General features: G+C 35.1%; 1 protein-coding gene across 5 annotated transcripts in view; it reads left to right on the forward strand.

The window, feature by feature from the left end:
* The window catches only part of LOC149164329 (transcription factor TGA2.2-like), a 171,793-nt gene extending 162,279 nt beyond the window's left edge, over nt 1-9,514 (forward strand). For all 5 annotated transcript variants that reach the window (XM_089432051.1, XM_089432047.1, XM_089432048.1 and 2 more), the window contains 2 exons: nt 5,009-5,245; nt 8,871-9,514. In XM_089432051.1, the coding sequence (XP_089288177.1) occupies nt 5,009-5,245; nt 8,871-9,023 (390 nt within the window). In that variant the 3' untranslated portion in view covers nt 9,024-9,514. The remainder of the gene's footprint in view (nt 1-5,008; nt 5,246-8,870) is intronic.
* The last annotated feature ends 4,470 nt before the right edge of the window (nt 9,515-13,984 follow it).

A 13,984-nucleotide genomic window follows, 5' to 3' on the forward strand; every position in this document is an offset into this window, starting at 1 on the left:
CTGCAGATTTTGGCACAAAAATCGAGGCAATTCGTCCACAGGTTTGACTAGTGTTGACTGCCTTAGTTTGGGGCAGCAGGTTGACTTCAGTCAACAGCAGTTTGACTGTGTTTTTGGGGCCGTTCAAGGTCTGTTTCTTCAGGTTGTTCACAGGCTAGTTGACCGGAAATTGAGCAAGCATATTGGAGGTCAATTTCGACTTGTTTGACCAAGTTTGACTTAGCTGATCTAGGGTTTGCTGCTGCTGATATAAAATTACAGAATTCTGATTTTGTACTATTTCTCTCTGCTGAACTATTGAAGATAAAAGAAGATTTGATCAAAGGGTTTCCCCGCATTGGGGTTTGTCCCTGGCTAGCCACCCACATCTTGTGTCTCTTGTCTAGGCTTGTTTTTTGTTGATCATTTAATGTTCTATCTACACTTTACTTAATGTATATATGATTGCTAATCTGTGGCTAATAAGAAGAAAAGAGGTAAACTGCTCTAAGCATAAAACATACCATAATTTAACAATTTGCATCTCATTTAGGATAGTGAAGCATCTTTAAGCAACAACTGTTCATCCGGTAACTTGGTAAATAATTTGTCTCAAGCAAGTACTTGACTCCATTCCACGATTAATCTAATTAAATCATTTAACTTGCTGATTCAACCAAGTTGCTAGGCCATTCAGTTGTGTCTCCTAGACTTATTGATTGCCAACAAGTCTCCCATCTTCACATTTCATAGGGACTACCCCCAATAGCTTGCTGTAGGGATACAAATTGAACGAAGAGGGTTGGGTTTAGAGTGACAACCCCCGCCTTGAGCGTTGTCGCATCTTGCATGTACAGTTTGGGTGACAACACCTACCTAGTTAAGGAGTGTTGAAAATGTAACTATGGTCAGTCTTCATAATTTCTATTGTAATTTGTCATTATGTATTTATTGTAAAAATCGAAAAAGAAGAAAGGAAAAATTATTTTGAAGCTTGGGTTTCATGCTCTTATATTTATTCAATAGGTCAAAGCCTCCATTATAGTCTTCTAGAGTTTCTCTTGAGTCATAAGAGTCATTGCCATATTATTTTTGAATCAAAATAGTCATTTGTCACGTCCTCAACAAGTTGGCCCTGCCTGGGAGAAGTCGGCCCAGAATGGGGCAATTTAACCTTGTGGAAGCAGTGTAAATAGAAGAGGAACTAGACCTATTTGGCATTCATTCATCCACAAGTTTGATTTGCAATTATAGAGCAAGAAAAGGAGAGCGAAATCAAGGAGGAGGAAGAACAAAGCAAAGGAAGTCCAATTTGAAGTTTTTGGGCCTCTCTCTCTCAGGCATGCAAGTTTTTCTAGGGTTCCTGGGCAAGTTGTAGGGGCCGGAATTTCTGCAGTAACTGCAGGTTCAAAATTCTGAGTTTTAGGGGGCCGAAATTCCAGATTGATGCAGTTTCGAAGGAGTTGACTATTGTTGACTGGAGTATGTTTTGTCCACTTGAAAGGAAGGCTGACTTGGTGATTGGAGGAAGTCTTTTCTAGGTCAAAAGGTCTTGGATTGTCTCACTTTGACTTGATTCTATTATTGAAGAAGAGTTGATTGGGTTTCCCCTTGTAAAGGGTTTTGCCTTGATTGGGTGCCTACATCTTGTGTCTCTTGTTCTTGTGATCTTCATATATATTTGATTTGGTAATGCTTGATGAAAGATAACATAATAAAGAAGTAAAGAAGCCGACACATATCACAACTAATTATCAAGAAAAAGAGGAATCAAATCCTAATATCTACATGAATTGATTTCTCAACAGATTCTATGGTAACAATAACAATGTTCTTGAAATTGGTTGATGCATCTGATAAGGTGAAATGTGCAAACTGGTTATTTCAGCTTTTGGATGAGATTGTTGTTGAAAATTGTAACTAGTGTTGGTCTTCATAATGTAATAAAATATAATTTTTATCATTGATTATATTCATTATTATAATTTTATTTTTAGTCAAAGCATGTTCTTCATGCTTGTAGGGTTAGTTGAGTCAAAATAGAATTTATTCTGAGTCAAAAGAAATGTATTTGAGTCAAGTCCAATTTGAACTTTCTGTAAAAGAAAATAAAAATATTTTATTTAGAGTCAAAATGTCAAAATGTCAACCACAAGACTAAGTTGGCCCTCCTTGGACAAGTCAGCCCTAGGGGCAGTGATTCAACCCTCCTGGACAGTTATAAATACTAGATAGTTCGACCTCTTGGAAGCTCATTCTTATACACACATCAACACATCTATTTCTGTGCCAAACAAGAAGAAGACGATAACCAAAGTCAAAGGAGAGAAGACAGGCAAAGAAGAGAAAGAGGACAAGTTCTCTGCCCTAGCTCGATTTACACATGTGAATCTTTTTGAGATACTGCAGGCCCAAAATTTCAGGGGCTGAAATTTCAGGAGTTGACCTGATTTCGAAAGGTTGACCAATGTTGACTTTGACTTGATTGGAGGAAACTTAGAAGGTTGACTTGGATCATTGTGACAATGTTTGGTCTTGCTCTTGGGTTTTGGATATCTCACTTTGATTTGATTCTATAAGAAGAGGATTTTTGTGTTTTCCCCCTTGTGGTGTTTTTCCCTGGCTTGGAGCCTAATATCTGGTATTCTTTCTCTTTGTGATCCTTTAGTTTTGAACATTTGTATAATTGCTTGATGAAGAGAACATAATAAATAATAAGAAAGCAGATAACATTCACAAGTAATTATCAAGATAGAGAAATCAATTATTATCTACTAGTATCTTGGTTTCTCAACAATTGTTATGTTAGTGAAGGAGTAAAATGTTGTTCAGATCATCATAGATAATGTCTTTAACTATGTTCTTGCTGGTAAGATGTTAGAAACTAATTACAAAACCATATTTTGGACCACATGTGCTGCTAGAGTAGAGGTAGCACTAGATATGGCACATGCAAGCACTGGCTATGTAGCATGTGCTTCTACTAGTACAACTACTGCAGTTGGAGACATCCCTGAGGAGTTCGATGAGTCCAAGTACTTTAAGCTAGAGGTTGATCTTGTAGCTCATGTTGAGGATCCAATTTCTAGCAATGGTGATGAGCTTGATGATTGATCATGTTGATCAGTGATTTGTAGCATGCTAGTAGCTTGTAGAATGGTTTTTGGACTTTACAGGCCATTTAGAGCTTCATTGATTATGCATTTTGTTTATGATTTGTATTACACTCAATGCCATTTTGATTTATTCACCCTTACATGGTTATATGCAATGCAAACTTCACATAATTTTTCTATAACAGTTTGTAATCTTTAAAAATATGTTATCTCATTAAAAATTTAAATATTCTGTGTTTTTTAGTAGATCAAGTCATTAAATTCAAACTGATTCCAGTCATGGCCAAGTGTGAGTTGACCCTTCTCGGATTCCAAGGCCAAATCCAAGTTTTAAAACATTGTTCAGACAACTTGTAGAAGATGATGAAGTTGAACTTCAATATTGTACCACACGAGCACATTTATTTTTTCCAGGCCACTTGCACCAGATAAGTTTGTAAATTTAGAAATTTAAATTTTTTCTAGAATGACCGTTAAGGAGGATGTTACTGTAATTAATATTTATGGTCATTCTTTAGTAAAAGGATTTACTTTATATAAATAAATGCTTTTAGAATTAATAATAAATTAATGGAAAGAAGTTACATTATGTCTGTCCCTTTCCACTTGTATTGAAATAAGAAGACATAATGATTTAATGTAGAAAAACTTGATGTTTCTAAGCATACAGTTCCCTCTCTGTTCCTCTCAGTTCATTTTTCTTATAGAAGTGATGAGCACTGAAAACAATTTTTTGTCTACTTTTGGTAGTTTTTGTTAGCAATAAGCTAATTTTGTACTCGCGATTTTTTTCTTTTTCTTTCTAGGTTACTTTTATAAAAACTGTAGATCTATTTTTTATGTTTTGGGGTCTGGTTTGGTAAAATGTATATTATAAATGTGTTATTAAATTATACAAAGTGCATTCAAGTGTCACCTCTCCAAATTTCTTTTTTTCTTTGTATGATATTAACAGTCTGTCCTAATTTCCAAGCCAAAGAAGGTAGGAAATCTCGTCACATGCTTCCTCAAATACACAGTGCCAACTGCCAAGTAGTTTCCAAATAAAGTCTCTCTGTTGCAGTCATCCTCTCTAGCCAGGGTTTTATTACGCTTTTGATTTCGAACCAAGCTATCCATTTTGTTGTAAAAACTCTTTTACAATTGAAGCAACTGCAACAAGACCAAACCAACATACATTCCATGTCATAGTCACTGACTTGCACATACACTGCCATAATGAATGTGCATGTTGATTAAGAGAGCCTTAAAAGATGATCGACCTATCATAAAGCACCAATACCATTATACTTTGAGGAAAACCCTTTTATGAAAGGGGAGGATGCAAGGAACCATATTATAAATCAATATCGAGCTGCTAATATATCTTAATATATACTAAATAGACATGATAAAGATTTAGAATCCTTGTGAAAGGGTCTGCTGACACATGTTAATCCTTCCTAACAAATTTTTCCATCACAGTGAGGATGGTATTATTCTTTCCATCTACTTTGCTGTCCATTGTGAACAGCATAATTCTGTCCAAAGGAGTTGGACTATTATCCCTTATGTAGTAGCCTTCAACATCTGTAGGTTGTTTCTAAATTTGTGTTGGCAGTTTGTTCGACTCATAATTGGAAGGATGGCTTTTTTGGTCAGTTGTTCTCTTGCTTTCTTGTGTAATTTGATTCGTGTGACACAAGGTTGGATGTACAGATTCTCCTTATGCATCATAGAAAACTGGGCACTTTGCTGTTGATGGCAGATGGAATATGCTGGCCTCATCTACTACTAAGCAAAATTTGGCTTTTCAATTCTAGCTTTAAAGTTGCATTGCTTAGCTTAGGTTATTTTACAGTGTCCAATATGTCATATGTGTTAAGGTTCATGCATTATTTCTGATAGATTTAATGTTTCTTTCTGTTCAACAGATTCTTAAACCTCAACTTGAACCATTAACAGAGCAGCAGGTAATGTCAGTGGATAACTTGCAACATTCATCACAGCAGGCAGAGGATGCATTGTCACAAGGCATGGAGGCGCTTCAGCAGTCACTTGCAGAGACTTTGGCAGCAGGTTCACTGGGTGCATCGAATGTGGCTAATTATATGGGGCATATGGCAATGGCGATGGGCAAGCTAGGAATGCTCGAGAACTTTGTGCATCAGGTCATTGCCAATTTTTGTTGCTTTTGGCAGCAGATTTCCAAGTATCTTATCTTTCATTCAAGCATTGATTGAGAAATAATTTTACATGTCTTTTTTGTTAACAATTCATCTTAGCTGCGCATTAAATTTAGCACCATTGAATCAAGATATTTTGTAATTCATTTGTTCAGAATAATTCTTTTTTTCAAGGTTTAAATTTCTGCATTAGGCTAGAAGTCTGAGGTTGCTTGAGAGCATCTCAAGCTGATCTTGAAAGATATTAAATTTCTCCTATATATATTAGTTATGCTATCTTTTTAATAATTATCCAAAGAAAATTCCAGCAGATGATGCCACCTATATTATAATATAATGGGGAATTTTCTGAGTGAGGCTGGGAAACATTCTGTCCAAGGACAGTTTATAACAACATATGCCCTTGTTTGTGGATAATTTGGGGCAGCTAATTCAATGAGGGGAGACCTTATTATATTTATATTATCTTATATATCGAATTGGCTGGGATAGGCCTTTTCCCATGTGCGATGGTGTTAAGCAGCATCACCCTAAATGGCAAAAAAATGATCAATTAAAGCTTGGAATCTAGAGGCCTTAATAGCATTAGGATTGTTTTTAAATTGTTTTAATTCAGTTTATTTTGCAATCTATCTAGGTGCTCTTCAGTTAATCAAGGAGTTGCAATTTGCAAGTTCGGGGCTGGTCACTAACATAGAAGGGATGGAGAGTATTGGAGAGAAATGGCCAGGAGTGTTTTAATATTTAAGTAATCAACATCTCCGTTTAGACGATCCATGCATATGTGTAGTCTGTGTCATTTGGAATTTCATTACTGTGGTTGTGAATGATGTTATATGAAAAGAAAGGAGATATATATATATATATATATATATATATATATATATATATATATATTTCATATGAGGAATATGCATATTCTGGTCCTTAAGGGACTATTCATTCTCAACAACAAGGCTTGAAGCCATTACATGAAAGCTCATCATGTTACTTGTGGGAATTGAAACTGGGTGGGGAGGATCCCAATCATTCCTCCCAACCACCCAAGATGAACCCAATTGACAAATTTCAGAAAGTTAGTTATTTGAATAGAATAGAAATTTCTTAGACTGTCCAAGAGGCCAACTGGTCTATGGGACCAAGATGGTCATTATGGAGCCATCTATAGGCTAGTATCAAATTCCTCTATTTAAGTCCCGTGTATAGAAACGAGCAGATTTTTGTGAGCGAGGATTGTTTTTGGCAAAGATTGTTTTGTGTAGGTGTTTTAAGGTAACATTGCCTTTGAAAATTGCCAAATCCACGATCGATAACTTAGCTTTAGGTTCTTCATATGATGACATTATGGGGAAGCACAGCGAAGTACTGATTGCATCTAGAGGTGTACATGGCCTGTGAAAAAGTAGTTGCCTGAGAATTTGTTCTGCAAATAATGCAAGGCTGCATTCTATTCTTCTACAAAGAGCATGATCCTTGCATATTATATAGAACGTGTTGTGGAAAGAGAGTCGTGGAAGGGTCCTTCACTATGTTGTTTATACAACTTGAAAATGTCAGGGGCATTGCAAAACAAGTACTGTGTCCTGTGAACAAGCGAACCATGGGTTGTGTTCATGCAACTTTGCTAAGCAGTCAGCATCTTTACTCTTCTTCAGGAATTGTTCTCTCTTACGATTATCAATTAAGCATTCATGCATAACAGCCATATGCTTAATTCATAATTGTAAGAGAGAACAATTCCTGAAGAAGAGTAAAGATGCTGACTGCTTAGCAGAGTTGCATGAATACAAACCACGGTTCACTTGTTCACAGGAGGCAGTAGTTGTCACAGGAAAGTATGCTAGCAAAACTGTTTGTTGAAACCATCTGCAATAATAGTCGTACTAACAAGAGCAATGATTACTGCATGCATGAGAGGGAGGAAACCAATTACACAATACGGTTTATGATACTACCCATATAAGGTGCAGTACTTCCTCTGATGTGAGAGAATAATGGTGGGAAACAAGGGAGCACATGACAAACTGTCTGTTGAGCAAGCAGCATTTATCAGAAGATTTGAAAAATGGATCAAATTTTGGAAAATACAGATGTTCTTAAAAATTGCCAGAAAGATATGAAAATCTAAATTAGGGGTGTTTTAAAGAACTAAATTAAAACGTCCTTATATTAATCAGGCACTATATATGCAATAAATTTGTTGCGGAACCTGAATATTGATTTCGTAAGTGCATGAGACAATAAATTGTTTGTCCAATCTCACACTGAACATGTGTGTCAAGTTGTCAACTTGTTGACTGGTGCTTGGTGCTTGGCTCAATTATAGTGCATGGATTTCATATACACTATTCTTCATGACATTGTTATCATCTTTATCTTCGTTCAAACCAGGGGGTGTTGACTAGGAGTAATGAGAATTTTCCATTTCTTTATTGTTGGAGTGTGGTTGATTTTGACAAATCAAAAGTACATGCTTCCCTCCTCTAGCACATATAACATGATTAAACACGGAAAGTGTGATTTATGAAACTGTAGATAAAGAAGTTTTGCTTGGGAAGAATGTAAAGTTGCAATGTGTACTGTTGTGCAATTTAATACCCGTTAATACACAAATTATGCTTTTCTGCCCTCTGAGGCTGGAATTATAACTATATGCTGATGTCTGTGGGATTGCCTGAATGATGATTTCTGTGTTTTCTTCATCGTCATTGTCACATTATAGTTTGTCTTGAGAGTGTTTCTTTCCTTTCCTTAACATGAGTTAAATTATGTTTGACATGCTTCTTACATCTGCCAGTGTAATATTTTCTTTCATAATTTGCTGCATATATGTTTTGCAGGGATTGGAAGGTGGACATTCTATAAAATATAGGAAAAAATATAGTTCTAAATTTTGATCGATGAATTAGGGAAATAAACACTTGTCTTTGAGTTTAATATTTAATTTCAAGCAGTGCTAAGTGTTGCCAATCCTCCAGGATCCCATCGTTCTTTATTTTCAATTCAACAAAAGGACATTCTATAAATAAAACACCAAATAATCACCCTTGTGTACTTCAAAGGATATCTAAGTGAGCACTGTCTGTGACTTCTAGCATCCCAATTTCTACCAAGAACAAGGAAGCAAGGAGGTGAACCAAGACTTCAAAAGAAAGAAAAATCATAAAGGAAGACTTGCTTCAATTCCTTGTATATTGGGTATTTCTTCCAGATAATGATAGGTCTTTTTGGCTTTCTAGCCTTCATTACGAGACTTCTACTTTGTTCATTTTTTATATTGACTACTTAAAGATGACTATTTAAATACTAAGGAGAGGGTTTGGAGAGGGTATTTGCGTTGTTCCCTCTATGGATTTGTCCTCATCATCATGAATGATGATACTTCATATTGTTGGCAGTGCCTTGAAGCAATCCTACTTTTCTGTGACGTATCTGTTTCTCTTAGTCGTAATCAGTAATTATCAGATGATTTTGCATGATTTTTGAAACTAATTGGGTGCTTTCCACGAAGTCATGTGAGTATTAATTTCATTTAAACTATTTTAAATTGAATATAGACAACTAGCATGCTAAAATATACTGACCAGAGTTTAGTTTGTCTATACAACAGGCAGACAATCTACGCCAGCAGACGCTGCAGCAGATGTCTCGCATTCTTACAACTCGTCAAGCTGCAAGGGGTCTTCTTGCTATGGGGGATTATTTTAGCCGCCTTCGAGCGCTCAGTTCTCTCTGGGCAGCACGTCCTCGTGAGCCAGCGTAAAGTTATGATTATCTTTAATTGTTATTCTTCAGCTGATTCAGCAAGTGATTTGAACCTGCTGAACTTGGTTTGAAGGACACATGCTTGGCAAAAGCCGATGGTATATTTTCCAAATTACTTGCAGTTAAGACATGAAGACATTGACCTGTAAGGGTGAGGAAGAAAGAAGATGCGACAGATATCTTTATAGTAACATATTCAGCAGAAATGTGCAGAAAGTGACTTGCTGCTCTGAATTTTGAAGAGTTGCAACTCTGCTTCATTCAGTAATTTATTGTACACATGACCATCTGGACTTTACATGTAAAATTTAGGTGGCTGATTCAGTTTACGAGGGAGGTGCTGGTGGTCGGAATTGATAGAGAGCTGTGGATAGATTGACACTCTTCTCTAGGTTGTAACAGTAAGTTGATGATTATATGAATTATATGAGTGTAATTTCTTCAGAATTCTATGCATTGCAGCTATAATATAATTTATCATGGAAAACAGATGGAACTATGAGTTATAATTTTTTCCGAACAGAAAAAGATGATTGAAGATAGCAGGGGTTATGTTTACTAATGAATCAGGAAACTGGTAACTCGTATCAAATAAGTCAGACCCACTGATTGTAGAATTTAATGATCTAACTGTGTATAGTGCACTGTTATTTGAATTTTTCATTAAACATACATGGTAGAGTAGCAAAAGTTAGTATGGTTTGCAAACAAATTAGGAGGAACCTCAGCCATCATTACCACTTACGGATGGCTGTCTTGATTGAAAATTGGCACGTGAAACACACATTCATCAAATGGTTCAAAGTACCAGATGTATTTTGACTAGTGCAGTTTGTTTGAGATGAGTTGTTGAGGGTTGAAGACTATTAAATTATTGATGTCAATTAAAAGAAGATTACCCAGTTTATTAAACTGTCTTTGTAAATAACACACTGAGATTTTAAAATCCAACTTACCTTTTCTTTTGAAAAACATCTTTTATTTACGGAAAAATATTTACAGACAGAAGACCAAAATGTGGAAGGGTATATACAATGAACTTCATAACCTCTTCCGAAGAGCTACTACAGCAGAAATAGAAGCCTTAGTTCAGTCTGGAAGGATGAGGTTTGTTATAAATTATAGGCAAAAGGAGGTTCGTTGCTCTTTGGACCAGCTTACCTATTATGAGATGATAAAAGAACAATCACAAAAGGGTACAGAAAAACAATCAGCAGCAAATGCGTTCAGAGTATTGTCATTACAAGAACAAAGAAACTGTTGAATTATTATTCAAGGTACGTGGTACAGTGGAAATAGCCATGTTGTACAGATACTTAGAAATTCTGAAGTTTCCAATCTTGCCGTTGATATGTGTAGAACTGGAAAATCCTGCTGTCGGATTGCGAAGATGGAGACAACCACAAGCCTTTATGCAAGTGAGACAGCTATAAGAAATCCTTATCTAAGAGGAACATTTGTCTGAGTTTTCTCATTATTGAATTTTTCGCTTTCCTGTTCTAAAATGGTCTAACCCAATGTCCATTAGGTGGCACTGTGGTGAAAGGCACTGGGTTTATATGTGGAAAATAAGTCTCTTGAATAAATTGATAGGATTCAATATTGATATTGTATGCTTTATTGTGTCCTTATCTCATGGAGTTTGGTTCGTTTTCAAGATTTTGCACTCCGTGTCTTAATGTTCTTTGAGAAATAGTGCTTACGTTAATGCCCACTCAAAAAATTACAATTCATGTTTGTGCTATTTCCATTCTTTCTTATATATTTTTTTTTCAATTCCTGGTGAATTTCACAGGTTTATCTAACTTTGGATTTGCTAGAGTTGGATGTTGTTATACGCTGAGTATTTGTCTGAAGAAAGCCAGCAGTAAATACCTATGCAATTTCTGTGTTAGTATTTTAACTATAGTGTTTTTTCCCCTCGTGAGAAATATCTTCATATTCCATATGTGTAATATACATGTTTTGGTCCTTAAGAGACTTCTCAAGCAAGGCTCGAAGCCATCACAAGAAATACTCATTATGATCTCAACATGCGGGGATTGAACCCAGCTAGTTAGAATAACAATATTTATTTTAGCACCCAAGTTAAACCTAGTCGATGATTTTAACTATAGTCTGGTTATTAACCTCAATAATATTCAAGTAGCCATTATTAGATTCCAACAAAGGGTTACAAACCACAATTAGGTCATGATTTTGGGGACCAACATTGGATATTAACATACAAGGTAAACTAGAGAGAGGTACCTTGGCTGGCCATAGAATGTTGTAGTTGTTGCAAGACAAAGGAGTTAAAAGCTAAGATTGTGTCATTAGAGAGACCCCACCACTAGTGTTGGATCATATTACGAGTTGCTTAAAATATGTGTGGATGCAGAGACAATGTTGTATAGGCATCCCCTCTTCCCATTTGTTTATCTAATTTGAATCATTGTGATACAATTTTGCACAGATTCTGTAAAGAGGTGCAACATGCTAATCTATGGAAGTTTTTTTTGGGTCCCTTGTTTCACAGACAAGGGGGTCTCATACACCAAGTTAGTGTCTGGCTTTGTCGTGACCTTAAAATAAATTATTATTATTATCATCATCATGGTATGTAAATGTGCATTTGTGAAAATAAAGTACAATAGCTCAGCCATATAGACATTGGTGACTTAAATTAGAGTCCCATGTTGAGCTTTTGACACATTTATTGGCTAATTCGACGTTAGAAATACAAGTTTCATAATCCATTCCTAACCTAGGGCTTACGAGTTAGGTTAAAATTAAGTGCTATGCCTATAATACCTGTTATTGTTGTGAATTTATATGGTGGGAGTATGTTGGGTTTGAGTATGCATGGTTATAATTATTTGTGCATGCAGGCTAAATTCATCACCATTCAGCAATGAGCAGTAGTTGAAATGTTCTAGAGTGATGCATTGGGTGGGAGAATGTTGTGACAGATTAGTTATTATTCATTGTAGGCTATGTTGGTCATGTTGCACATATGAAAAATGATAGGATTTCGTAGACAGCTTCACTGATTCCACTATGCTTGGATTACCATGCAAGAGTATTTGGAATTTGAAACATGATTTGAATTAATGTTGTTACATGAACACTATTGTTTGTTGGTCAGCAATGAGCTTACCTCAAGCTGTATAGAAAAGGTGGAGTGAGACGAGAAGCATTAGTGAGGTAATCACTAAGTGATGTGTTAGTACCTTCGATGTTAGGAGTTTTGGAACTTGAACTTGACATTGCGTATATTAGTATTGTAGTAGGTTTCCTCCATGTTAATTTTTTGATGTGCTTGTCTTGGTTTGTTTTTACATGTGGAGTTTATGGAGAAATTTGAAGATCTATATCTAAAGTGTAGAAATCTTGGGGAATTAATGCCAACCATAATATTTGACAATGTTTAAAAATAGTAAATCATAAATGCTTGACAATGTTTGTTAAAATATGCAAATATCTAAATATTTTACTTATTTTTTACAAAATATAGGTGACTATTGGAGTATAATAGTTTTACTCTTCAGACTTTTGGCCAATCATTTTAAACAAAAAAATAAATTGGCCAATCTGTTTTTGGAAAAAAACATGGAAAAATAATCTATATGCAAAAAACTAACCACTTAATTTTTTTTTTTTAACACTTTACAATTATTCAAAAGTGTAGTTAACACTTTACAATTATTCAAAAGTGTGGTTAATTTTTTTTATGTGATTGGGAAATGGAGCTAGTAATGTGGTTCTTATAATGCAAGAAGGGAAAGAACAAATGGAGAAAAACTCTAGAGTCAATGATGAAGAAGCTATCGTTATTAATGAGCTTTAATAGAGTCCAGTATTAACAAAGCTTTAATAAAAGCGTTAATAAGCATGTGTTGACAATGATGAATTGTATTTAGGGTTATCGCTATACAATGCGAGTTCCAATATATATCGAAATCTTTGAAGACTTGCTTTAATAAAAGCGTTAATAAGCATGTGTTGACAATGACGAATTGTATTTAGGGTTATCGCTATACAATGCGAGTTCCAATATATATCGAAATCTTTGAAGACTTGTGTTCATTTAGTTTGTGGAAAAGTTAAAGTGACATACATATGTAGTAGTTGCAAATTTGTTGGAAGTTACAAACACAACCATTTATATCCCATTGAGAATCTAGGAAACTAGTGGAAAAAGGTTTGCAAAGCCCTTGAGGAATGAATTTTTTTTGGTATCATATCTAAAAATGAGTCTTTTTGTATCATATCCAAAATGTTTAAGCGGGAAAGGAATTTTAATTTATGTAATTGGAAGGCTATAGATTGGGGGTTGAGTGGCTACGTTGGGTGCTTTTGAGAAGCATGGATAGGAAAAATGCATATACATAGCGAGTCTCATATTAATTAGGGAGTATAAGATTAATATGGAGTATAAAATCTTATGGTGAATGGTTGTTATATTTGGTAAAGTTGTTATGATTTCATTGAAAGGATTTGATTTTAGACATGATAATTTTTATTGTAAGATACAAATCACTATTTTTACTAATATAACTGCTCAGCTATTTTGAGTAGAATTTTTGGCAACATGATTTGACCATATACTTATTATGCATTGCATGCTAATTAGGATAGACTTTGGTGTCATCTCCAAGATTCTCAAGGAGTGTAACTAATGAAATTGTAGTGACATGTTTAATGACATTTCTATTACAACTTGCATTTTAGGGGTTAGCCATAGGTTTCCTTTTAGATGCACCATTATAGAAATTTTGAGGCCTAAAATGGGCCTCGTAAGGAATATTATAAAAAAAATAGTGGAAATAATAAAATAAAATTAGATTACCTCATCAAGTTTTGGAGGGAGAAAAGAAAAAACTATTTTTCAACTCGTATTTTCAACTTATCTCCCTATGATTTTACTCAAATTTTGAGCGGGATCACTCGTTAGATTTTGCATCCAAGGAGTACCCA

The sequence above is a fragment of the Pinus tabuliformis genome, chromosome 5_1 (genome assembly GCF_031772625.1).
Source record: "Pinus tabuliformis cultivar Carrire ecotype Pingquan chromosome 5_1, CPIR1, whole genome shotgun sequence".
In the NCBI taxonomy this organism is placed as follows: domain Eukaryota; kingdom Viridiplantae; phylum Streptophyta; class Pinopsida; order Pinales; family Pinaceae; genus Pinus; species Pinus tabuliformis.